Raw genomic sequence first — 24,861 nt, 5'->3', positions numbered from 1 at the left:
CGGGCATGTGGAAAGCAGGAGCTGAGGCCCTGTATGCCGCCCCTCCATCTCAGGAGCTGGTGGACTGAGAGTGAACAAAACCATAACTCTGCCCATCCTACATGCCAGTCAACAGAGCTGGCTGGCTGTGTGCAGGGAGTATGCTGCCCTTGAATAGGGTTTTCACAAAAGACTTGCTTCCCTGCCTCCGTGCAACTAAGGAGTGGATTTGTAGTTATCTGAGGCATGAACCCTCCTGAGTGGTGGTGCTGGATACATTGCAGCCAAAGTGATCAGATACATGGTCAGGCTAGGTTTCAGCAAGAGAAAGCAGCAAAGTCACCGAAGTTGAAAAATGCTGAAAGCTTTATTAATCATGTAAGAACAAAATGAACAGGAAAAGACTGCCTGTTAACCCCATACAAAACCTTAAATCCATAGACAGTGACCCCCCCCAATAAAATTATTTCTCTACTCACAAACAAATAGCCAAGGACCGTGCAACGTAACTACAAAATTCAGTTTTCTATGTAAAACATTACCTCACTATCACCATTATTTTTGTTTTAAAGAGTCATCCTACTACTTCTTGCCGAAATGTTAATGTTGTAAACAGTTGACTGGAATAATTGCAAATGCCCATGATGTAAACAAAGGCTATTTTCCAGGGGTCTTCAGTTGTTTTCATATATACACGTGCACACAAATAACCATAATGGGTGACCCACTGAAACAATGAAAATACTAAAAAGAAAAAAATTGGCGAAAAGGATAGAACTAAATGGTCTACAACCTTCACAGGGGAAATGGTAAAGGAAAGTACTTTTTGGCTTAAATCAGGAAGAACAATGCAAGTTATAATTTTGTTCATCCTTTTCCCCCCTCAAAAGCTGTATTGTTTAGAAATGAAAATACATAGGAAGACTTAGTTATTTGGCTTCTGAATAGTCTCACATTTAAGAAGAGAAAAATGGTGATAGTGGAAACTGAAATAAGTAAGAAACGGCGTTTTAAGACGATGCACAGGTTATTTTATGTATGTTGCTTTTGATTTTAACTGCTTTAGACTTCTTGGGTTCTTTTTTCCTAAGATCATCTTGTTCTTCTCTGCTCTTCTTCCTGCTGGAACTGTTGTGTGGTTGTGGTTTCCATAATGCATCCACTTATGCATTGGCACTGTTCTACATAGACATAGTCATAATTCATGCTTGTTCCATTGCGGCACGTCAGGGTCACCTCTCTCTTGTGGCTCTTGAGTTCCTGGCAGCAGTTACATTTGTGTTGCATCTGCTGTGCTTCAGAGGAATACCTGCCCGGCCAGATAAAGAAAAGAAATTATATCCCTCTGTACAAGTCTTCATCTAGCACACACACTCTGCTAAATATTGCACACTTATAAAAAAACATATCTATTTGATAGAGGGCCTGTACCTGTTTCCACTGAGCTCTGTGTGTTTAGCTCAATATAAACAGGAAGACCAAATTTTGTGGTGTTAGTCTGAGTTTTCTAGTCTCTCCACTGACTTTCATCATTATTTAATGGCAGTTAGTTCTGAGCATGTACGAGACAGAGAGAGAGAAATCAAGGCGGTCTAAAGAACAACTGATAGGAAGGCTGGGCCAATTTATATGTGATGTACTCTATTTGCCAAATAGCAATAATGGCTTATTTCTGAATACAGGATCTGATTCTCTTTAGCCACTGTGATATATCAGGTGTGACTCTACTGATGGCAATGAATGTAAGTCGGAGGCAAATCAGAACCACAATGTGCATCTTCCTCACTGTTGTTCCAATGGGTGCTTTGCTGTCAGATACTCAATACTCTGCTTTGTGACTTGAACAAGGTTTTTCCATCTGTGTGTCTGGCTGTTTAACATTGGGAACGTCATGTTATATTGTCTGGCAGGCAAAGTGATGGGAGATAACGGCTGTGGTATAGTGTAAGCACTCTCCCGCTCCCCCGAATATTGAAACACACTTCAGATATACAAGCCATCACACTCAATGGAAACACTTGCTATTCAAGTGTATATTAAATTAATTGAAAGTGCATAGGTGATTCCATGCTCAATCCCACTTGAACAGTTGGATGAAAAGAGGCCACAAAGAGAAATAGATACAAAGAGAGGATATAATGTATTTGTTGCCACTTACATTGAGGAGCTGGCACAAACACCTTCGCAGTATGTCAGTTCAACAGGCTCAGAAGATTCACATTCATTGTGGCGGATCACAGTTGAGTTCTTGTAAACCTTGCAGTCTGTTGCTTAAGAAAGAGGAAAAAATAAATAGAAATGGTTCACGTCTCTTCATATTCACAGCTAAGCGAATGCTTAAAGCTGTTCTGAGAGGAAGATGTTTGATTATGCAGGATTCATGCATATCATGCCATAGCTAGGAAACACACAAGTACTTTAGTTGGGGATTTAAGTTTAAGTCCCAGTCTTAATCTTTCAACCTTAGGCCATTGGTAGCAGAGAGCACTGCTGAGGCAGTATAAACAGATCTTGGATGGGATGGGGAGTATCTTGATGCTGTCAAGCAACCATGTTTTCTCTTTTTCTTTGGAAGGATGAGTCAGTGTAACGTGGAGCCTTTGACAATGAGAACTAAAGAAAACCTGTATGGAGATCCTGGAGGAAACTTCTACTTTCCTATCCCACACAAAAATAGTTAGAAATACCATAATCATACCTAACCTATTGGCGGCAGAACATAAGAAAATAGCTTTACTTACATTTAGCGGTACAAGTTTTGCAGCAGCCGTCAGGAGTCAGGTGTACTTCATCCTTCAGTGCAGGAACAAAGAGAGAGCAATCAGAATTAGTGTATGAATGACAAGTCACGAGCTTTCTAGCACTGGCTAGCATTTTTACCATTAACGGGAGGTGGGCTGTGCAGTGGATATTGAGTGAAACCATGGCTGGTGGACCCTGAAGAAGGCTATCTTGCCAGCTTGGTTCCATATAGTTCTTGAATCCACATATCCAAAAATAAGAGGTAGCAGACTATTAAGTGGGAGAACAGGGCTGTTCTGGGGGGATTGTCCGTTACAACTGACACTGTGACAAGATTGAGTTCACTCTCAAACCATTCCTGATAAATGGCTGTTTACACAGTGGGAGCTGTTAATAACTAGAGATACCGGTTCTATGTTGTCTTGTCTTGTATCCTTTGCCCCTTGTTCTGTGTAGTAGCATTCGACAAATAGCAAACAATAAAGGACTGATTGAAACTTACAGGCTTGCAGTCCTCTGGGTCAAAGGCAGGACATGTTCTCAGAACAGTGACTGAAATAAGCTGATCTTCAGCTTCTTCACATTTGTAATAGCTGCATGGATTATCTTCAGGCTTCCAGATATCACCAGGCTGGCATTAGGAATAAAACAAATTTAGCAGTATTGCTTTTCTGATGTGATCAATGATGTAATTATGATATGCGCAGTGTGATTACTCTGACAAAGACTGGCGTAGGATTTTCTGATGAGCAATTTCATGCTCTCACCTAGAAGGAACTCATCTGTACCCTCTTAACTTCCTCTGAAACACTAAACGTGGGGAGCCAAATTTTCAAACTTCACTGCCTAGATGGGGAGCCTAAATCCTAGACCTGCACTCTCAGGTCTGTAGTTAGATGCCTAAAATGGATATTTTTGCCCCCCCTCCCCAGTCCATTTGAGCATCTAAATGTGTGATTTAGTTATCCAAACATGTGTCCAGCTAGAATAAATGTAGAAAATACCCTGTTGTAACTAAGAATGGACATAAGTTGGTAGAGAGCTGTCTCTTGCTTCTGTCAACACTTATCCCCTGTCGTGGGCTAAAACAAAGTGTAATGAGAATCAATGGAAATAGTTACCTTGAGCACCTGGACAGTGTTGTTAGTCAGCTTGATTGTGCAAGCCACCTGGACACACTTTCCGCAGCACTCTCCATCTTTCATTGTGTATTCATAACCCTGTTCAAGAAGTGGGAGAGAAAATACATTGAGTCAATAAGGGAGACTTCCATTTTCGCCAGTTTAGAAACTAATGGGGAGGTGAAATAAAAAATGGAGCTCACCAGGGGGCAAGTGGTGTCACACTGGACTGGCTCACAATGCAGAAGGTTTCTGTTGGAGGCTGGATCTGCTTCAGAACTGCAGATACACGTCTTACAAGAGTCCATTGGAACAGACATTCCAGGCTGGGAGAAGCCAAAGAGAGAACATTCCGTCTCAGCAAATCTCATTATTTAAAGGAAATCTACTGTTTATTACCTCATACCATATGGAGATAATTTAAAGCAATTATGTGAACATAAAAGATGCTGATACACAAGTGAAATTGAGTTACGCAGTGGACAGCATAAAGCAATTGTGAAGCACATAATACAGGAAAATGTGGGGCCAGAGCAGAAAGCAAGTATAGGAACAAGCTAATTGAAATTATGCAAAATACTTAGGATAGTAAAGAGATGGCAAGAATGTACCAGGAAAGATCAAAGGAACATGCTGAGTTTGGGTACTAGGTAAAACTGCTTTGAGCTGCCTCCGTATTTTGCAAACTCATCAATACACCACTTATCGCAAAAGAAGCTTTCCATTATGAATTGTTTTCAGAGCTGGTGAAGCAGTCATCTCTTGCAAATGGATATTAAAACATCTACCCATTGGTGTATCCAATTGCATGAGCATAAATATGTACACATTCTTTACACATGAACTTCAGGCCTCTTTTGAAAATTTGACCCAATATCACATTCCAAGATGGCAACTGTGATCTTAAGGAGAAAACCTTGACTGAGAAGTTAAGGTCTCAGCTTGGAGGTCTAGGCCAAAGTTCTAGATTTATTTTTTGAGGGACTTCAGTTCTTTTGCCCCACAAAAAAGACTTTCAAAATTCTGCTCCATCAGAAAGTTATATCGCCCACATCTGGAACGGATAAAGAACTGATTCACCCCCTCGATAAAACCAGTTAAGTTTTTACTTTGCTCCTTGTTAAAAATCTATTTCAGATCTGGGTTGGTGACCAAGGAGCAAATATGGTACAAAAGTTCTTTAATATGCAGGAGATAAAGCACTCCCTCATGGAAACTCCTAGTGAGATGCTCTGTATCAGGGTTTATATCAGAGAGCTACTGAAATATCAGTATATGTTAGTATGTTTGGTGTAGTACTACTGTTCTTACCTGGTAAATAGTTCCATTAAGCACACAGACATCTGGTATTGGTTCTGAAAAAAAGAATCAATTATTTTAAAAAAATGAAATGAAAAAAAAATATTTAAAACGGCCAGAGTCTAAATGCACAAAAAAGTTCAGTTTCCCCCCTGGATATAGTTCAGTGAGGGTAAGTGGGTTTTTTTAATTATTATTATTTAATGTACACTCAACTTACTTTCTTCACTTCTCATTCATTTTTTTCTTAACTCCATATCTCCTTTGAAATTGAAATTAGAGCCTTTTATAACCCAGAGGTCAGAAGAAGCACAGTAACTTACCACATGTATAATTGACACAGCAGTCTCCTTCTGAAAGGATTGTGATGAGCCGATACCCTGGCTCACAAGTTGTCTTGGCCCGGGAACAGGTGCTTGTATTGCATCCTGTGGAATAAGACAGAAGAGAAAGTGAGCAATATGAGTCTTTGTTTTCCTGCTTAGAAGTAATTGGTGCTTCGGCTCCATGAACACGTGGAGAGCCTAACACAAAGAAGGGCAGAGAACATAAGAACGGCCATACTGGGTCAGACCAAAGGTCCATCTACCCCAGTATCCTGTCTTCCGACGGTGCCCCAGAGGGAATGAACAGAACAGGTAATCATCAAGTGAGCCATCCCCTGTCACCCATTCCCAGCTTCTGGCACAGACAGATTATTGATAACTTCTTTTAAAACCTTGATGTGCATAAAGCTCGAGTTACAATCTAGCATATGGCTGAAGCTTGAAGAAGTTGGAGGGATGTATCCCTGAAGGGGGAGAGAAGATGTAAGAGGATAAATTGCCTAGAACTAGAATGGAAGCCTGAGAAAGCCCTCTCTTTCCCTACTGCTATCAAGCTCCTCCTCAAGTTAAAGCAATTCATCTTACTCTATAACCACAGCAGTGTGATACATTCAAAAGACACCTCTGTTCCACTATTGAGTCTTCTGCAACCTGTCTGCATGTGGCCTGGATGGAAGACTGATCCTCAAAGGAAATAAATATGCCACACCATCATAATCAAATCATTTGGTAGCATCTCACATCCCATTCCCATTTTTCACAGGACCACTTCAAGCTTAGCCCTCAATTGCTCATTTGTTTAGTTCCAGGCTAATAAACTGTGGGCACATTCTCCCTTTTGACTTCGTTATATCAGTAATTAAAAAAAAATCTCTAAACAGCTAGAACTATATCACATACAGCTACTGGCTTGTGCTTTAGTGTTTGTTCATCTGTTTAGCTCTACTTAAGTTAATATTGCCATTCTGCAACGTAAAATCTGTGTATAAACACTGTATAACCCACAAATAAGGAGCTAATTTATCAGCTACTTTAAGACTCAGAAAAACTTTTTACCTCTCTTCTTGCCCTCTTCTGCAACATACACACACCAAAAAGATTTTTTTTACCAACTAAAAATGTACCTCTAACTGTAACTCAGAAATCAACTTTTGGTACCTAGGTACAGTTTTGAATCAATCAAGGAATAACGCTTAATTTTAAGAGCCCTTAGATATTACAGTGACAGTTGCTACATGAAAACCTTAACTAGATTAGATTAGCTAGTGAGAGATGTGCAGGTGTAACCAAGGACAATATTTGGCCCAGTATATTTTTATGAGCTGGCTGTAAAAGATAGTAGCCGGTACTTACTGCATTCAGTTTCAGGACAGCATGGGTCTTCTGGTGTCAACACTGGGACAGATACGAATCCTTCTTTCTCACACACGCGTGTCTCGGGTGTTTGACATGTAAGTGACTTACATTGTACAGTAACAGAGAATGGGTCACAGACACACTCCTGGCAGTTACTCTTCCAAATGTCTCCAGGCTGTAAAAATATAAAAATATTTTATCTTAACTGTTCTCTGATGCTCTTGATCATAGGTATTTTTTCAGGGTTCACTTAGATGAAGGCCTCAAAGTGGATAGTAAGATAGACTGTTCATGGGATCTGATCCCAAGCCCATTGATTTCAATGGGTTTGAATCTGGCTCAAAGAGCAGGTTGAAAATCTTCAGACATGTGTTAGGATATAGATATTCAGGCCTGTCTGTAAAGGCCTATACTCTAAGAATTTAGGTGTATTCTTATCACTTAGCTAGTTATAGAGGTATTAAAGAAAGAATCAAAGTCACTGTCTGCCAGCGTAAGGTCCTTCTCTTACTGTGACAGTCTGAGGCCCTGTGCTTAGGCTAAGGCCTTTGGCTAAGCAGCAGAGGCAGCCATAAGCTGGGAAGCGAACGGTCAGATCCTCACATTCCAAACTAGTCACATTGAAATAAGGTGCTATGGGGCTGTTAGGAATACAGTCCTGTCCTGATAATGCCTATCACCTCCAGAGAAAGGGAAGTGCCTAGAAGATATAAAAGGAAACTTAGTCTGATAGCATCCTGTCTGGCAAGAACTCACTTATCAATAGCTGGGATGTGAAATCCTCACTTCTGTATTGTTTTGTCATTATAGTTCCCACTTTGCTATTGTTTGTCTGTATAATCTCTGTCTGGTTCTGTGATTGTTTCTGTCTGCTGTATAATTAATTTTGCTGGGTGTAAGCTAATTAAGGTGGTGGGATATAATTGGTTAAATAATCATGTTACAATATGTTAGGATTGGTTAGTTAAATTTCAGTAAAATGGTTGGTTAAGGTATAGCTAAGCAGAACTCAAGTTTTACTATATAGTCTGCAGTCAATCAGGAAGTGTGTGTGGGGAGGGGTGGGGGAAATGGGAACAGGGAATGGGGTGGGGAAATTGGAATCATGTTTTGCTAAAGGGGGAAATGGGAACAGGGGAATGGGGGTGGGGAAATTGGAATCATGTTTGGCTAAGGGCAGGAATGGGAACAGGGACACAGGTGTAAGGCTCTGTGGTGTCAGAGCTGGGAAGGGGGACACTAAGGAAGGAAACTGGAATCATGCTTGCTGGAAGTTCACCCCAACAAACATCGAATTGTTTGCACCTTTGGACTTCGGGTATTGTTGCTCTCTGTTCATGCGAGAAGGACCAGGGAAGTGAGTGGGTGAAGGAATAAGCCCCCTAACAACAGACTGCTTTCAATTTCCCAAGGTAGGAGACCCATAAATAAATATCATGTCCAATACTTGGCAATGGAACGATACATCACTGGAACCGAGGTACTAGCAATTTATCTGAAGCAATACAGACCCACCATTGTGCAGTTTGAAGCTGTTACACACAATTCATATTCATTCTTTTGGGGGCATTTCGGGGGTTTAAAATGTGATTAAAAAAAAAAAAACCAACGGGGTGCAGTTGACCACAGAATACAAAAGGCATTGGCTGTAATCAAGTCCTTACCGTCATCTCCTTCCATTTTATTTCTGCTAAGAATTTAACCTGCCACAACCTTGCACATTTCATAACAAAAGGAGAAGTAAGAGGTGGGAAAATGCAGTGATATGCTGAAAGCCTGGAAGCAGCTGTATTTGGGAGACCTTTCTGGGAAAGATGCCTTGGAGAAAGTGCTGATTGAAATACTCACCAGTTTGGGCATTCCATCTGGTCCCACGCAAACTGAGGGGAATGAAAGGATAAAGATTGACATGGATGCCATTCTGATGATCCATGTGCTATACAAATGAATCTCACTTACCCTTTTAATTAAGGGTTCGTCAAGGCACTTTTCAGATATTATTATCGCTACACACTTTATCCACAAAGGATTTACTTTTAAACCTTCATCTTGTCTCATGAGTCAGCTCAGACCCATTTTTTCAACAAGTAGACACAGATGCTAATGCCACTTACCGGTCACTTTCTAAAAAAGGGAAATGGAAATAACTAGCCGTTCTCAAGGGCAGTCAGTTCTGGCACTCAGCATTCACATGTTAAGTGGCTGGTGTATTTACTCATGATGATGATGGTGCAACACTAAAATCTGCTATTAGGCTGAGTCTGAAAACAGACTAAGGGACTTTCCACTGGCAGTGTAAATATTATGCCGGTTCACCAGATTCTAGGCATGTAATATAAAATGGGGAGGAGGCTAAAGTAATGAGTTTAATATGCTAATCTTAAACTATGAGGGATCAGGCTTTACATGTGATATATTATAAGTGAAACACGGTCAGTAGTTTTAGTCCATTGTGTGAATTTGTCAAAATTACAAAACCACCAGTCAGACCGGTTCAGCTAGCAGAATTTCGATATTCAAGAAGCAGAATGGCAATTGGTAAAACTGAGTCCATGAGCAGCGCTTTGTGATAGAAGCTTCCATAGCATCTTTTCATGCAACACCTAGAACTAGGTTGTCCTGTCCATCTCTTTCTTTCCTCAACACTAACATTCACATTATTTACACCCCCCTCCAACCCTTTCTCCTTCCCGTTCCCCCAAACTTACCGCATTCTGACACACAGACGTCAGTGTATGAATTGAAGAGAATCGAACCCCTGGGGCAGAAGCATCCTTCAGCCAGATATTCACTTATGTGGTTAACAGTTCTACAAGGAAGAAAGGAATGGCTATTAAAGTACATTTTCCCAGCATTATCTGATCAATAACTTTTTACAGCACTAACATAATTGAGGCATAAAGAAGAATTTCTCTAAACAATCAAGTAAGGTTTCCTGTATATAAAAATGCACATTTATACAGTATGGTAATCCTTATCCCCAAATATGACAAAACACTTTGTAAACATTCAGAAATGATCTATGTATGTGAATCATTTTTCTGAAATATAGCCAACTCTGAAGTGGAGCACTACATCTACCTAACAGCTGACAGCAATGCTGTACTTTCAGGAAATAGCAGGAAGTGAAAATACAGCATCCATTTGAAATTGCAGAGGGAATTTAGGTAGCACAATGTAATTAGTCAAAGAGGAAATTGGCGAGGCCCTAAATGCGGGCCTTCCTACTCATGTGAAAAGTGCCATGGGATTTTTAATAATCAAAGGAGTCAGGACTTCAGTTTTAATGCCACAAATAAAAGATGACATCTCTAGTAACAACACATTGTCCCTTGTCACCACTCAGAGGATTTACTCAATCATCAATGCCACCCTGTCCTCAAGCAGTTGGTATTTACTAAGAGGTCTCCCATCCAAACACAGACACAGTTGTACACAGTGACATTAAACTAATGTAAAGCTAATTATTTCGTTTAGCCTTACCCGGAATTACAAGTGACAGGGTTAAGAGGGCCACACGCATCATACACCTTGCCTTGAGGACAGTTGTATGCTGTGTGGGAGCAAAAATAAAATTAATATGAAAATGAAACATTGTATGAAGGTAAAGAAGCAGAGATGATGCTTTCCAATTGCTTTTAATTTTATGTACGTGGAGGGGTAACAACCATTGGTGCTCTCACTTCATAAACTCTTTGGATCAGGAAATACAAAAGCACAAATATCTAAAATATTGCAATGGCTACTGAATGACTTTGAACCTCACAAAAGATGTTGCTTTGGTTGAATCTGAGAGAACAGCAAAGGTTCAGGGTTGTTTATATTTTTTCGGAACTAGTTCACCCATCTCCACATGAATGAAATTAAAGTTTAGATATACGTATCTATTCCTCCACCCCCAAAATAATGGAAGAAGTTTACATTTTCAGAATAAATTTGTAATAGGCACGTCATAGATCCAAGGCAAAGCATTTCTTAATGCTGCTTACGGCATTGTCCTTGGGTCTTGCTTCTCCAGTCGGCGCAGGCACCTTTAGCAGAGCAGAGGGAGGCATACGTTTCCAAATGGAAGCATGGTATAGCTTCATTGGTAACGTGGCATGAATCAAAGATGCAACTCTCATAGAATGTGCTGGGAGTCAGAATCTTATGACACTCTGCAAAGAGACTTTAAATACAATGGAAGAGAAATTTGAGCTGCGGTGCACAATCACTATAAAAATCTAGACTTGTCAGAATGAAATAATTAAAGGGTAATGAACTGCCTAGATGGCCTTTTAGGGTTAAAATACGATATTAGTCCCAGGTGAGTGTTTTATTGATAATATAATAATAGCACTTGGTGGGACACAGTTTATATTTAATGAGAATTCTTCAAAGGCAGACTGGGTTTCTAGATAGCATAACTCTAAAAGAGACTAAAGTGATGCCCAGAGAAGGAGCTTTGGTAACAGCAACAACAAACTACACAGCTATTCTGTATTCTTAAAAAACAAATCGAGACTACTTTGCTATGATTACAATCAATAATGCAGTGTATATTTTTGTGACTAAAGGCCCCTTCAAAGACCATTATTAAGGCTTCCAAGACACTTTTTTTGCTTTTCAGTACACAAGATTCAAATGTACCCTAAGCCTGAATTTAACTTACTCGCTCAAAATCAGCTCACAAAGAGGAGAAGTAGAATTGCAGGGCACAGGTGGAGTTGTTGGCGTGACAGGTGGTGTTGGGGGCCCTTCACAACTGGGCTTATTTTCATCCTGAACCTGCCAAGCGGCAGCCATCTCTGAACAAGAGGAAACTACTTCTCCACTTGGCATGCGGCATTCGTCCACCTTGTCATTTGAACACGTGCCTAGAAGAAAACAGATGGAACGGCGTCTGAAAGGTATGGAAGCACTGGCAATAGAGAAACTCAGCATGGCATGGTAAGTACAAGAGGGAATGTCCACTCTGACTGTAACAATCACACTGAGGGGCTGGCTTTATCTGATTTTCAGGTTACCACAATACCGCTAATCTTCCTTGGTCCTAATACTTTATGAAAGACTGAAATTAGAAATATTCTTGTTAATGTAAATTGCATTTTGAGGTGATGCTGAGACTGGAAATAGTGAAAAAGTGATATACGCCATAATCCCATTGAGTTATTTTATTTAATGTGCTGTAGCACCTAGAAACTTAAATGATCAGCTAAAGTGCACCTTACCATAGCATAAATAAGGAAAACACTCTCCTGAGAATTGCCTGATGGAAAAGAGGGGATTAAACCACTCTGCTTACCACACTGGCCTTCAGTGTTGTTTCTAAACATCCTGAATGGCATTTTCACTGTGAAGGTGAGTCCACTGAAGGAGATGTAAGACTTGATGTCCGGGATTTCAACAACCATGTCTGTTCCACCATTGGCAACTGAAATGCCATCTCTGCTGAAGCCTCCATTGATTGGCTCCTTGTTGACAAGAATCTAAAAACCAACAAAATAAAAGCAGCGAAAGCACAGGTTTAGTTTATGACTTAGGCAGGGAGACAAGTCTTTGAACACATGATGGCAGTGTTAGGAGTTAAGAAAGAGCAGAGTTCCTCTCTGTAGATCTGAAGATCCCCATTATGTTCCTCATGAAAAAAAGAGGCATAAGAGAGAGAGATTACAAAATAATCACACACACACATACACCCACACTATGGAGTTCTTATGGAATTAAATATAATTACCACATATCTAACGTTGTGTTTATAATCTTCAGCTGGTTTTATAAGGTGTTATTAAAAATGCTTTCTCTTATTATTAAAATGTTTTTATTGAAGCAATTTATAAAATGTGAAAATCCATTAAGGTTTACCTTGTTATTTCTCTTCCCCTGGTATATCTGACTGCTCAGCACTATTTCCATGGAGTTGTAATTCACAATGATAGATCTGGGGCAGGAGAATCCATCAGCCACATCACAGAAGTCATTGTCAACAAGGATGCTGAAATTGTATTTGGGCACAATCTGTTTCATCAGCACATATGTGCAGTTGTCATGGAATGTGTAGTGAGTGCCATCAAAAGTCAAGTAGTGAGAATTGCTCCAGCCGCTGCAAACACCTATCAGGAAGAAAAGAAAAGAAAAATATGTGTTTATAATCAAAAGCTAAAAATAGCAAATTTCCTTAAGCTACCAGTCAAAGAAAGATTGGTTGCTGGTACTGAAACTGAAGATGATATATCATATTTAAACTACAAGCTTTCTCCCTTGTATGGCATCTGGAAAAATAAAGATTCTAGAAGCAGAATTTAGCTGGCGTTAAGTTATCCATATCTGTTTTTCTGTCTATATATCTAGCTTTAGTTTAGCTGATGATCTGGCTTATTAAACTCTTACTTAGAGTCAGATGCTACTACAATGGATGTATAATAAATACCAAGCTAGATAGAAGAATCTATAATTTAATGATATACTCTTGTAATTCAACTATTTTAGCATGTTCCTATCTTCTGAGAAAAATAGAGTGCCTAAAGCATTGACTCATCATAACAATATTATACATTTGTAAACTATAATTTGGTGAGTAAAGCCCACAATAGTACAACACTACATGAATCAAGACATTCTGAAAACCTCTTTTTCTGCAATATTAAAGTATATTGTGCATCATTAGTGCTTTGCTTGTTTCTTGGTTCCCTTACAGTCACACTCATAGTGGTAGTTGCAGCCATCCTCATCATAGACTTTTATTGGTGGGAGTCCACTTGCACAAGTAATCGTCTCTACAGCTGGAGGAAGCACTAGAACAATTCTGTTGTCTCCCTCACAAGTTGCCATAGTGCAATTGTTTAACATCCAGGATTCATTCCTCTAGAAGAGACAAGGAAATTCTTGTACAGATGGTTTGGGTTGAGGCAGAATTTAGATTTCTATCTTACAATAATATAATAATCAATCTTTGGGATTCAGGTTGTTTCAAGTAAGATTGTCTATGGGGACTAGCAAGAATGGAATTCAAAGAAAGTTGGTCACGTATCTGAAGAAGAAGCTGACTATGAGTGACTGCCTTGACACGTCTGGGTTTAGAGCAGAATGAATACTGAGAAAAAGTTATTCATGGACATTTTCTTGACTTCCATAATAGAATTTTGCTTCACCCAAAAAACAAACACACTTTGGGTGAATAGGGTAGCAGTATAAAAGTTAGGTCATCCAGTTAGGGAATGACAACTATGTTATATGACTTCAGTGATCAATCATACAGTTTGTATATCAAATACACAAGGAATGCTTACAAAGAACACTTTGTAAACAATCTTTAGGATGGAATTTATTTGCATAAAATATTGAGAAATTCTGAATATTGAACAAATTTGTAAAAATTGCAAGTCAGTCTGTGGACAATTTGCAAACAGGAAAAGTTGACAGCACAAGTTCACAAAAAATTACATTATACCAGATTATTTTCAAATAGCCAAATCCTGCCCAGACATATACATGAGCAACTCCTAGTAAAATTAATGAAAGTTGGATGTGGGTCAATCTGATGGCAGAATTTGGGTCAATTTTGGGAATGGTGGTGATGTAGAAAAAGAAAATAGATAATTGGATTACCTTTCGTGGTGGGTCAGCATCAGGGCAACCTGCTACTGGAGTAGGTTTAGCTGTTTCTGGAGTTGCGGGCACTGAAGAAGATATAGTCATTGTGGTTGATAAACTTGGTATTGTAGATGATGAGATTAATGAAACAGGAGTTGTTGTAGGACATGGCCCCTGGAATCGTTCAATTTCGCATCTTTTACTGCAAAGTGCATAAAAACTACAACCAGTGCTATCTGTTCTGTTGTATATAACTTCACCTATGAAACAAAATTAATAACACAAATGAAATAAAAGGAATGAGCAAAATGTTCAACAAAAAAATCAAACAAAATATTAAAATGTTTTAATTTATATGTCTTCGTCATATTTTTATATTCAGAAAAAATTCTCACTTTTAAGACACACTGTATAGTAAAATATAATTTAGAAAAGGTGAATGCTAACATTGTATCTCAGTTATTAAAAGCATGAAACAATAAACTCACCAGGAGAAAAGAAATCACCAGACACATTGCATAAACATGGTGTGACTCTGCTTGAAGTGAAAGATGTAATTTTTTCACTTGATGTGTAGGCTGTACTGGGGCCTTCTGTTGTTGCAGACACTGAAGAAGTAAGCCGTGAAATAGCAGATGTTGCAGGGGTTATAATGCTGAAAGTTGGGGAGACGGCAAGAGTCGTGGAAACTGGAGATAAAACTGTGGTGGTACTTCCCTGTGATGTTGGCTGTGCTGGGAGTGTGGAAAGACGCATAGTACTCCCTGCGATGGTGGATCCCATACCCGTGGAGGCTGAACCTGTTGTCATTTCTCCACGTGTGCCGGTCACAGGTGGGATTGTGCCTGTTGGCAGTGGTGGTGCACCGGTTGAGCCTGTTGCTGTGCCTGGAGTCGGAGGAGAAGCAGTAGAGGTGACTGATACGGTAGTGGAAAGTGGGGGTAGAAGCGTGGTGGTGCTTCCCTGTGATGTTGGCCGTGTAGAGAGGAGTGTGGTGCCTTCAGTGGTGGTTCGTCTGGGAGGAGGAAGGGTGGAACCCGGTGAAGGCTGTGGACGCGTGTGTGTCGCAGGTGGGATTGTGCCTGTTGGCCGTGGTGGTGTACCGGTTGAGCCTGTTGCTGTGACTGGAGTTGGAGGAGTAGCAGTGGAGGTGACAGATACGGTAGTGGAAAGTGGGGGTAGAAGCGTGGTGGTGCTTCCCTGTGATGTTGGCCGTGTGGAGAGGAGTGTGGTGCCTTCAGTGGTGGTTCGCCCGGGAGGAGGAAGGGTGGAACCCGGTGAAGGTTGTGGACGTGTGCGTGTCGTAGGTGGGATTGTGCCTGTTGGCCGTGGTGGTGTACCGGTTGAGCCTGTTGCTGTGCCTGGAGTTGGAGGAGTAGCAGTGGAGGTGACGGATACGGTAGTGGAAAGTGGGGGTAGAAGCGTGGTGGTGCTTCCCTGTGATGTTGGCAGTGTGGAGAGCAGTGTGGTGCCTTCAGTGGTGGTTCGTCCAGAAGGAGGAAGGGTGGAACCCGGTGAAGGTTGTGGACGCGTGCGTGTCGCAGGTGGGATTGTGCCTGTGGGCCGTGGTGGTGTACCGGTTGAGCCTGTTGCTGTGCCTGGAGTTGGAGGAGTAGCAGTGGAGGTGACGGATACGGTAGTGGAAAGTGGGGGTAGAAGCGTGGTGGTGCTTCCCTGTGATGTTGGCAGTGTAGAGAGGAGTGTGGTGCCTTCAGTGGTGGTTCGTCCGGGAGGAGGAAAGGTGGAACCTGATGACGGTTGTGGACGTGTGCCTGTCGCAGGTGCGATTGTGCCTGTTGGCAGTGGTGGTGTACCGGTTGAGCCTGTTGCTGTGCCTGGAGTTGGAGGAGAAGCAGTGGAGGTGACTGATACGGTAGTGGAAACTGGGGGTAGAAGCGTGGTGGTGCTTCCCTGTGATGTTGGCTGTGTAGAGAGGAGTGTGGTGCCTTCAGTGGTGGCTCGTGCGGAAGGAGGAAGGGTGGAACCCGGTGAAGGTTGTGGACGTGTGCCTGTCGCAGGTGGGATTCTGGTTGTTGGCAGTGGTGGTGCACCGGTTGAGCCAGCTGCTGTGCCTGGAGTTGGAGGAGAAGCAGTGGAGGTGACTGATACGGTAGTGGAAAGTGGGGGTAGAAGCGTGGTGGTGCTTCCCTGTGATGTTGGCCGTGTAGAGAGGAGTGTGGTGCCTTCAGTGGTGGTTTGTCCGGGAGGAGGAAGGGTGGAACCCGGTGAAGGTTGTGGACGTGTGCCTGTCGCAGGTGGGATTGTGCTTGTTGGCCGTGGTGGTGTACCGGTTGAGCCCGTTGCTGTGCCTGGAGTCGGAGGAGAAGCAGTGGAGGTGACTGATACGGTAGTGGAAAGTGGGGGTAGAAGCATGGTGGTGCTTCCCTGTGATGTTGGCCGTGTAGAGAGGAGTGTGGTGCCTTCAGTGGTGGTTTGTCCGGGACGAGGAAGGGTGGAACCCGGTGAAGGTTGTGGACGTGTGCCTGTCGCAGGTGGGATTCTGGTTGTTGGCAGTGGTGGTGCACCGGTTGAGCCTGTTGCTGTGCCTGGAGTTGGAGGAGTAGCAGTGGAGGTGACTGATACGGTAGTGGAAAGTGGGGGTAGAAGCGTGGTGGTGCTTCCCTGTGATGTTGGCAGTGTAGAGAGGAGTGTGGTGCCTTCAGTGGTGGCTCGTCCGGAAGGAGGAAGGGTGGAAACCGGTGAAGGTTGTGGACGCGTGTGTGTCGCAGGTGGGATTGTGCCTGTTGGCCGTGGTGGTGTACCGGTTGAGCCTGTTGCTGTGCCTGGAGTTGGAGGAGAAGCAGTGGAGGTGACTGATACGGTAGTGGAAAGTGGGGGTAGAAGCGTGTTGGTGCTTCCCTGTGATGTTGGCAGTGTGGAGAGCAGTGTGGTGCCTTCAGTGGTGGTTCGTCCAGGAGGAGGAAGGGTGGAACCCGGTGAAGGTTGTGGACGCGTGCGTGTCGCAGGTGGGATTGTGCCTGTGGGCCGTGGTGGTGTACCGGTTGAGCCTGTTGCTGTGCCTGGAGTTGGAGGAGTAGCAGTGGAGGTGACGGATACGGTAGTGGAAAGTGGGGGTAGAAGCGTGGTGGTGCTTCCCTGTGATGTTGGCAGTGTAGACAGGAGTGTGGTGCCTTCAGTGGTGGTTCGTCCGGGAGGAGGAAGGGTGGAACCCGAAGAAGGTTGTGGACGCGTGCGTGTTGCAGGTGGGATTGTGCCTGTTGGCCGTGGTGGTGTACCGGTTGGGCCTGTTGCTGTGCCTGGAGTCGGAGGACTAGCAGTGGAGGTGACGGATACGGTAGTGGAAAGTGGGGGTAGAAGCGTGGTGGTGCTTCCCTGTGATGTTGGCAGTGTAGAGAGGAGTGTGGTGCCTTCAGTGGTGGTTCGTTCGGGAGGAGGAAAGGTGGAACCTGATGACGGTTGTGGACGTGTGCCTGTCGCAGGTGGGATTCTGGTTGTTGGCAGTGGTGGTGCACCGGTTGAGCCAGCTGCTGTGCCTGGAGTTGGAGGAGAAGCAGTGGAGGTGACTGATACGGTAGTGGAAAGTGGGGGTAGAAGCGTGGTGGTGCTTCCCTGTGATGTTGGCCGTGTAGAGAGGAGTGTGGTGCCTTCAGTGGTGGTTCGTCCGGGAGGAGGAAGGGTGGAACCCGGTGAAGGTTGTGGACGTGTGCCTGTCGCAGGTGGGATTCTGGTTGTTGGCAGTGGTGGTGCACCGGTTGAGCCTGTTGCTGTGCCTGGAGTTGGAGGAGAAGCAGTGGAGGTGACTGATATGGTAGTGGAAAGTGGGGGTAGAAGCGTGGTGGTGCTTCCCTGTGATGTTGGCCGTGTAGAGAGGAGTGTGGTGCCTTCAGTGGTGGTTTGTCCGAGACGAGGAAGGGTGGAACCCGGTGAAGGTTGTGGACGTGTGCCTGTCGCAGGTGGGATTCTGGTTGTTGGCAGTGGTGGTGCACCCGTTGAGCCTGTTGCTGTGCCTGGAGTTGGAGGAGTAGCAGTGGAGGTGACTGATACGGTAGTGGAAAGTGGGGGTAGAAGCGTGGTGGTGCTTCCCTGTGATGTTGGCAGTGTAGAGAGGAGTGTGGTGCCTTCAGTGGTGGCTCGTCCGGAAGGAGGAAGGGTGGAAACCGGTGAAGGTTGTGGACGCGTGTGTGTCGCAGGTGGGATTGTGCCTGTTGGCCGTGGTGGTGTACCGGTTGAGCCTGTTGCTGTGCCTGGAGTTGGAGGAGAAGCAGTGGAGGTGACAGATACGGTAGTGGAAAGTGGGGGTAGAAGCGTGGTGGAGCTTCCCTGTGATGTTGGCCGTGTAGAGAGGAGTGTGGTGCCTTCAGTGGTGGTTCGTCCGGGAGGAGGAAGGGTGGAACCCAGTGAAGGTTGTGGACGTGTGCCTGTCGCAGGTGGGATTCTGGTTGTTGGCAGTGGTGGTGCACCGGTTGAGCCTGTTGCTGTGCCTGGAGTCGGAGGAGAAGTAGTGGAGGTGACTGATACGGTAGTGGAAAGTGGGGGTAGAAGCGTGGTGGTGCTTCCCTGTGATGTTGGCCGTGTGGAGAGGAGTGTGGTGCCTTCAGGGGTGGTTCGTCCGGAAGGAGGAAGGGTGGAACCCAGTGAAGGTTGTGGACGTGTGCCTGTCGCAGGTGGGATTCTGGTTGTTGGCAATGGTGGTGCACCGGTTGAGCCTGTTGCTGTGCCTGGAGTTGGAGGAGAAGCAGTGGAGGTGACTGATACGGTAGTGGAAAGTGGGGGTAGAAGCATGGTGGTGCTTCCCTGTGATGTTGGCCGTGTAGAGAGGAGTGTGGTGCCTTCAGTGGTGGTTTGCCCGGGAGGAGGAAGGGTGGAACCCGGTGAAGGTTGTGGACGTGTGGCTGTCGCAGGTGGGATTCTGGTTGTTGGCAGTGGTGGTGCACCGGTTGAGCCTGTTGCTGTGCCTGGAGTTGGAGGAGAAGCAGTAGAGGTGACTGATATGGTAGTGGAAAGTGGGGGTAGAAGCATGGTGGTGCTTCCCTGTGATGTTGGCCGTGTAGAGAGGAGTGTGGTGCCTTCAGTGGTGGTTTGTCCGGGAGGAGGAAGGGTGGAACCCGGTGAAGGTTGTGGACGTGTGCCTGTCGCAGGTGGGATTGTGCCTGTTGGCCGTGGTGGTGTACCGGTTGAGCCCGTTGCTGTGCCTGGAGTCGGAGGAGAAGCAGTGGAGGTGACTGATACGGTAGTGGAAAGTGGGGGTAGAAGCGTGGTGGTGCTTCCCTGTGATGTTGGCCGTGTAGAGAGGAGTGTGGTGCCTTCAGTGGTGGTTCGTCCGGAAGGAGGAAGGGTGGAACCCGGTGAAGGTTGTGGACGTGTGCCTGTCGCAGGTGGGATTCTGGTTGTTGGCAGTGGTGGTGCACCGGTTGAGCCTGTTGCTGTGCCTGGAGTTGGAGGAGTAGCAGTGGAGGTGACTGATACGGTAGTGGAAAGTGGGGGTAGAAGCGTGGTGGTGCTTCCCTGTGATGTTGGCCGTGTAGAGAGGAGTGTGGTGCCTTCAGTGGTGGTTCGTCCGGGAGGAGGAAGGGTGGAACCCGGTGAAGGTTGTGGACGTGTGCCTGTCAGAGGTGGGATTGTGCTTGTTGGCCGTGGTGGTGTACCGGTTGAGCCCGTTGCTGTGCCTGGAGTCGGAGGAGAAGCAGTGGAGGTGACTGATACGGTAGTGGAAAGTGGGGGTAGAAGCGTGGTGGTGCTTCCCTGTGATGTTGGCCGTGTGGAGAGGAGTGTGGTGCCTTCAGTGGTGGTTCGCCCGGGAGGAGGAAGGGTGGAACCCGGTGAAGGTTGTGGACGTGTGCCTGTCGCAGGTGGGATTCTGGTTGTTGGCAGTGGTGGTGCACCGGTTGAGCCTGTTGCTGTGCCTGGAGTTGGAGGAGAAGCAGTGGAGGTGACTGATACGGTAGTGGAAAGTGGGGGTAGAAGCGTGGTGGTGCTTCCCTGTGATGTTGGCCGTGTAGAGAGGAGTGTGGTGCCTTCAGTGGTGGTTTGTCCGGGACGAGGAAGGGTGGAACCCGGTGAAGGTTGTGGACGTGTGCCTGTCGCAGGTGGGATTGTGCCTGTTGGCAGTGGTGGTGCACCGGTTGAGCCTGTTGCTGTGCCTGGAGTTGGAGGAGAAGCAGTGGAGTGGACTGATACGGTAGTGGAAAGTGGGGGTAGAAGCGTGGTGGAGCTTCCCTGTGATGTTGGCCGTGTAGAGAGGAGTGTGGTGCCTTCAGTGGTGGTTCGTCCAGGAGGAGGAAGGGTGGAACCCGGTGAAGGTTGTGGACGTGTGCCTGTCGCAGGTGGGATTCTGGTTGTTGGCAGTGGTGGTGCACCGGTTGAGCCTGTTGCTCCGCCTGGAGTTGGAGGAGAAGCAGTGGAGGTGACTGATACGGTAGTGGAAAGTGGGGGTAGAAGCATGGTGGTGCTTCCCTGTGATGTTGGCTGCGTAGAGAGGAGTGTGGTGCCTTCAGTGGTGGCTCGTCCGGAAGGAGGAAGGGTGGAACCCGGTGAAGGTTGTGGACGCGTGTGTGTCGCAGGTGGGATTGTGCCTGTTGGCCGTGGTGGTGTACCGGTTGAGCCCGTTGCTGTGCCTGGAGTCGGAGGAGAAGCAGTGGAGGTGACTGATACGGTAGTGGAAAGTGGGGGTAGAAGCATGGTGGTGCTTCCCTGTGATGTTGGCCGTGTGGAGAGGAGTGTGGTGCCTTCAGGGGTGGTTCGTCCGGAAGGAGGAAGGGTGGAACCCAGTGAAGGCTGTGGACGTGTGCCTGTCGCAGGTGGGATTCTGGTTGTTGGCAATGGTGGTGCACCGGTTGAGCCTGTTGCTGTGCCTGGAGTTGGAGGAGAAGCAGTGGAGGTGACTGATACGGTAGTGGAAAGTGGGGGTAGAAGCATGGTGGTGCTTCCCTGTGATGTTGGCCGTGTAGAGAGGAGTGTGGTGCCTTCAGTGGTGGTTCGCCCGGGAGGAGGAAGGGTGGAACCCGGTGAAGGTTGTGGACGTGTGCCTGTCGCAGGTGGGATTCTGGTTGTTGGCAGTGGTGGTGCACCGGTTGAGCCTGTTGCTGTGCCTGGAGTTGGAGGAGAAGCAGTGGAGGTGACTGATATGGTAGTGGAAAGTGGGGGTAGAAGCGTGGTGGTGCTTCCCTGTGATGTTGGCCGTGTAGAGAGGAGTGTGGTGCCTTCAGTGGTGGTTTGTCCGGGAGGAGGAAGGGTGGAACCCGGTGAAGGTTGTGGACGTGTGCCTGTCGCAGGTGGGATTGTGCCTGTTGGCCGTGGTGGTGTACCGGTTGAGCCCGTTGCTGTGCCTGGAGTCGGAGGAGAAGCAGTGGAGGTGACTGATACGGTAGTGGAAAGTGGGGGTAGAAGCGTGGTGGTGCTTCCCTGTGATGTTGGCTGTGTAGAGAGGAGTGTGGTGCCTTCAGTGGTGGCTCGTCCGGAAGGAGGAAGGGTGGAACCCGGTGAAGGTTGTGGACGCGTGTGTGTCGCAGGTGGGATTGTGCCTGTTGGCCGTGGTGGTGTACCGGTTGAGCCTGTTGCTGTGCCTGGAGTTGGAGGAGAAACAGTGGAGGTGACTGATACGGTAGTGGAAAGTGGGGGTAGAAGCGTGGTGGTGCTTCCCTGTGATGTTGGCTGTGTGGAGAGGAGTGTGGTGCCTTCAGTGGTGGTTCGTCCGGAAGGAGGAAGGGTGGAACCCAGTGAAGGTTGTGGACGTGTGCCTGTCGCAGGTGGGATTCTGGTTGTTGGCAGTGATGGTGCACCGGTTGAGCCTGTTGCTGTGCCTGGAGTTGGAGGAGTAGCAGTGGAGGTGACTGATACGGTAGTGGAAAGTGGGGGTAGAAGCGTGGTGGTGCTTCCCTGTGATGTTGGCCGTGTAGAGAGGAGTGTGGTGCCTTCAGTGGTGGTTTGTCCGGAAGGAGGAAGGGTGGAACCCGGTGAAGGTTGTGGACGCGTGCCTGTCGCAGTTGCGATTGTGCCTGTTGGCAGTGGTGGTGCACTGGTTGAGCCTGTTGCTCCGCCTGGAGTTGGAGGAGAAGCAGTGGAGGTGACTGATATGGTGGTGCTTCCCTGTGATGTTGGCTGTGTAGAGAGGAGTGTGGTGCCTTCAGTGGTGGCTCGTCCGGAAGGAGGAAGGGTGGAACCCAGTGAAGGTTGTGGACGTGTGCCTGTCGCAGGTGGGATTCTGGTTGTTGGCAGTGGTGGTGCACCGGTTGAGCCTGTTGCTGTGCCTGGAGTTGGAGGAGAAGCAGTGGAGGTGACTGATATGGTAGTGGAAAGTGGGGGTAGAAGCGTGGTGGTGCTTCCCTGTGATGTTGGCCGTGTAGAGAGGAGTGTGGTGCCTTCAGTGGTGGTTCGCCCGGGAGGAGGAAGGGTGGAACCCGGTGAAGGTTCTGGACGTGTGCCTGTCGCAGGTGGGATTGTGCCTGTTGGCTGTGGTGGTGTACCGGTTGAGCCCGTTGCTGTGCCTGGAGTCGGAGGAGAAGCAGTGGAGGTGACTGATACGGTAGTGGAAAGTGGGGGTAGAAGCGTGGTGGTGCTTCCCTGTGATGTTGGCCGTGTAGAGAGGAGTGTGGTGCCTTCAGTGGTGGTTCGTCCGGAAGGAGGAAGGGTGGAACCCGGTGAAGGTTGTGGACGTGTGCCTGTCGCAGGTGGGATTCTGGTTGTTGGCAGTGGTGGTGCACCCGTTGAGCCTGTTGCTGTGCCTGGAGTTGGAGGAGTAGCAGTGGAGGTGACTGATACGGTAGTGGAAAGTGGGGGTAGAAGCGTGGTGGTGCTTCCCTGTGATGTTGGCCGTGTAGAGAGGAGTGTGGTGCCTTCAGTGGTGGTTCGTCCGGGAGGAGGAAGGGTGGAAGCCGGTGAAGGTTGTGGACGTGTGCCTGTCAGAGGTGGGATTGTTCCTGTTGGCTGTGGTGGTGTACCGGTTGAGCCTGTTGCTGTGCCTGGAGTTGGAGGAGAAGCAGTGGAGGTGACTGATATGGTAGTGGAAAGTGGGGGTAGAAGCGTGGTGGTGCTTCCCTGTGATGTTGGCCGTGTAGAGAGGAGTCTGCTGCCTTCAGTGGTGCTTCGTCTGGGAGGAGGAAGGGTGGAACCCGGTGAAGGTTGTAGATGCGCGCCTGTCGCAGGTGGGATTGTGCCTGTTGGCCGTGGTGGTGTACCGGTTGAGCCCGTTGCTGTGCCTGGAGTCGGAGGAGAAGCAGTGGAGGTGACTGATACGGTAGTGGAAAGTGGGGGTAGAAGCGTGGTGGTGCTTCCCTGTGATGTTGGCCGTGTAGAGAGGAGTGTGGTGCCTTCAGTGGTGGTTCGTCCGGAAGGAGGAAGGGTGGAACCCGGTGAAGGTTGTGGACGTGTGCCTGTCGCAGGTGGGATTCTGGTTGTTGGCAGTGGTGGTGCACCCGTTGAGCCTGTTGCTGTGCCTGGAGTTGGAGGAGTAGCAGTGGAGGTGACTGATACGGTAGTGGAAAGTGGGGGTAGAAGCGTGGTGGTGCTTCCCTGTGATGTTGGCCGTGTAGAGAGGAGTGTGGTGCCTTCAGTGGTGGTTCGTCCGGGAGGAGGAAGGGTGGAAGCCGGTGAAGGTTGTGGACGTGTGCCTGTCAGAGGTGGGATTGTTCCTGTTGGCTGTGGTGGTGTACCGGTTGAGCCTGTTGCTGTGCCTGGAGTTGGAGGAGAAGCAGTGGAGGTGACTGATATGGTAGTGGAAAGTGGGGGTAGAAGCATGGTGGTGCTTCCCTGTGATGTTGGCCGTGTAGAGAGGAGTGTGGTGCCTTCAGTGGTGGTTCGTCCGGAAGGAGGAATGGTGGAACCCGGTGAAGGTTGTGGACGTGTGCCTGTCGCAGGTGGGATTCTGGTTGTTGGCAGTGGTGGTGCACCGGTTGAGCCTGTTGCTGTGCCTGGAGTTGGAGGAGTAGCAGTGGAGGTGACTGATACGGTAGTGGAAACTGGGGGTAGAAGCGTGGTGGTGCTTCCCTGTGATGTTGGCCGTGTAGAGAGGAGTGTGGTGCCTTCAGTGGTGGTTCGTCCGGGAGGAGGAAGGGTGGAACCCAGTGAAGGTTGTGGACGTGTGCCTGTCAGAGGTGGGATTGTGCCTGTTGGCCGTGGTGGTGTACCGGTTGAGCCCGTTGCTGTGCCTGGAGTCGGAGGAGAAGCAGTGGAGGTGACTGATACGGTAGTGGAAAGTGGGGGTAGAAGCGTGGTGGTGCTTCCCTGTGATGTTGGCCGTGTAGAGAGGAGTGTGGTGCCTTCAGTGGTGGTTCGTCCGGAAGGAGGAAGGGTGGAACCCGGTGAAGGTTGTGGACGTGTGCCTGTCGCAGGTGGGATTCTGGTTGTTGGCAGTGGTGGTGCACCCGTTGAGCCTGTTGCTGTGCCTGGAGTTGGAGGAGTAGCAGTGGAGGTGACTGATACGGTAGTGGAAAGTGGGGGTAGAAGCGTGGTGGTGCTTCCCTGTGATGTTGGCCGTGTAGAGAGGAGTGTGGTGCCTTCAGTGGTGGTTC

General features: G+C 47.0%; 1 protein-coding gene across 1 annotated transcript in view; it reads right to left on the bottom strand.

Annotated features, from left to right (window-relative positions):
• Positions 1–451: 451 nt before the first annotated feature.
• LOC141989737 (uncharacterized) overlaps positions 452–24,861 on the bottom strand; it is an 80,006-nt gene continuing 55,596 nt past the window's right edge. The window contains exons 31-55 of the mRNA XM_074956663.1: positions 23,962–24,735; positions 23,293–23,441; positions 21,898–22,642; positions 19,960–21,207; positions 17,632–19,074; positions 14,884–17,415; positions 14,515–14,655; positions 14,411–14,460; positions 13,498–13,666; positions 12,668–12,915; positions 12,108–12,291; positions 11,475–11,679; positions 10,813–10,991; positions 10,307–10,376; positions 9,532–9,632; positions 8,672–8,703; positions 6,821–6,998; positions 5,465–5,569; positions 5,154–5,197; positions 4,046–4,168; positions 3,843–3,941; positions 3,224–3,352; positions 2,721–2,772; positions 2,138–2,249; positions 452–1,288 (exon numbers count right to left, since the gene is read on the bottom strand). Coding sequence (XP_074812764.1) covers positions 1,072–1,288; positions 2,138–2,249; positions 2,721–2,772; positions 3,224–3,352; positions 3,843–3,941; positions 4,046–4,168; positions 5,154–5,197; positions 5,465–5,569; positions 6,821–6,998; positions 8,672–8,703; positions 9,532–9,632; positions 10,307–10,376; positions 10,813–10,991; positions 11,475–11,679; positions 12,108–12,291; positions 12,668–12,915; positions 13,498–13,666; positions 14,411–14,460; positions 14,515–14,655; positions 14,884–17,415; positions 17,632–19,074; positions 19,960–21,207; positions 21,898–22,642; positions 23,293–23,441; positions 23,962–24,735 — 9,329 coding nt within the window. The 3' untranslated portion in view covers positions 452–1,071. The remainder of the gene's footprint in view (positions 1,289–2,137; positions 2,250–2,720; positions 2,773–3,223; positions 3,353–3,842; positions 3,942–4,045; positions 4,169–5,153; positions 5,198–5,464; positions 5,570–6,820; positions 6,999–8,671; positions 8,704–9,531; positions 9,633–10,306; positions 10,377–10,812; positions 10,992–11,474; positions 11,680–12,107; positions 12,292–12,667; positions 12,916–13,497; positions 13,667–14,410; positions 14,461–14,514; positions 14,656–14,883; positions 17,416–17,631; positions 19,075–19,959; positions 21,208–21,897; positions 22,643–23,292; positions 23,442–23,961; positions 24,736–24,861) is intronic.

The sequence above is a fragment of the Natator depressus genome, chromosome 6 (genome assembly GCF_965152275.1).
Source record: "Natator depressus isolate rNatDep1 chromosome 6, rNatDep2.hap1, whole genome shotgun sequence".
Taxonomy (NCBI): domain Eukaryota; kingdom Metazoa; phylum Chordata; order Testudines; family Cheloniidae; genus Natator; species Natator depressus.
The sequence above is the reverse complement of the archived record's forward strand: the minus strand, read 5'-3'. Positions and strand labels throughout refer to the sequence as shown.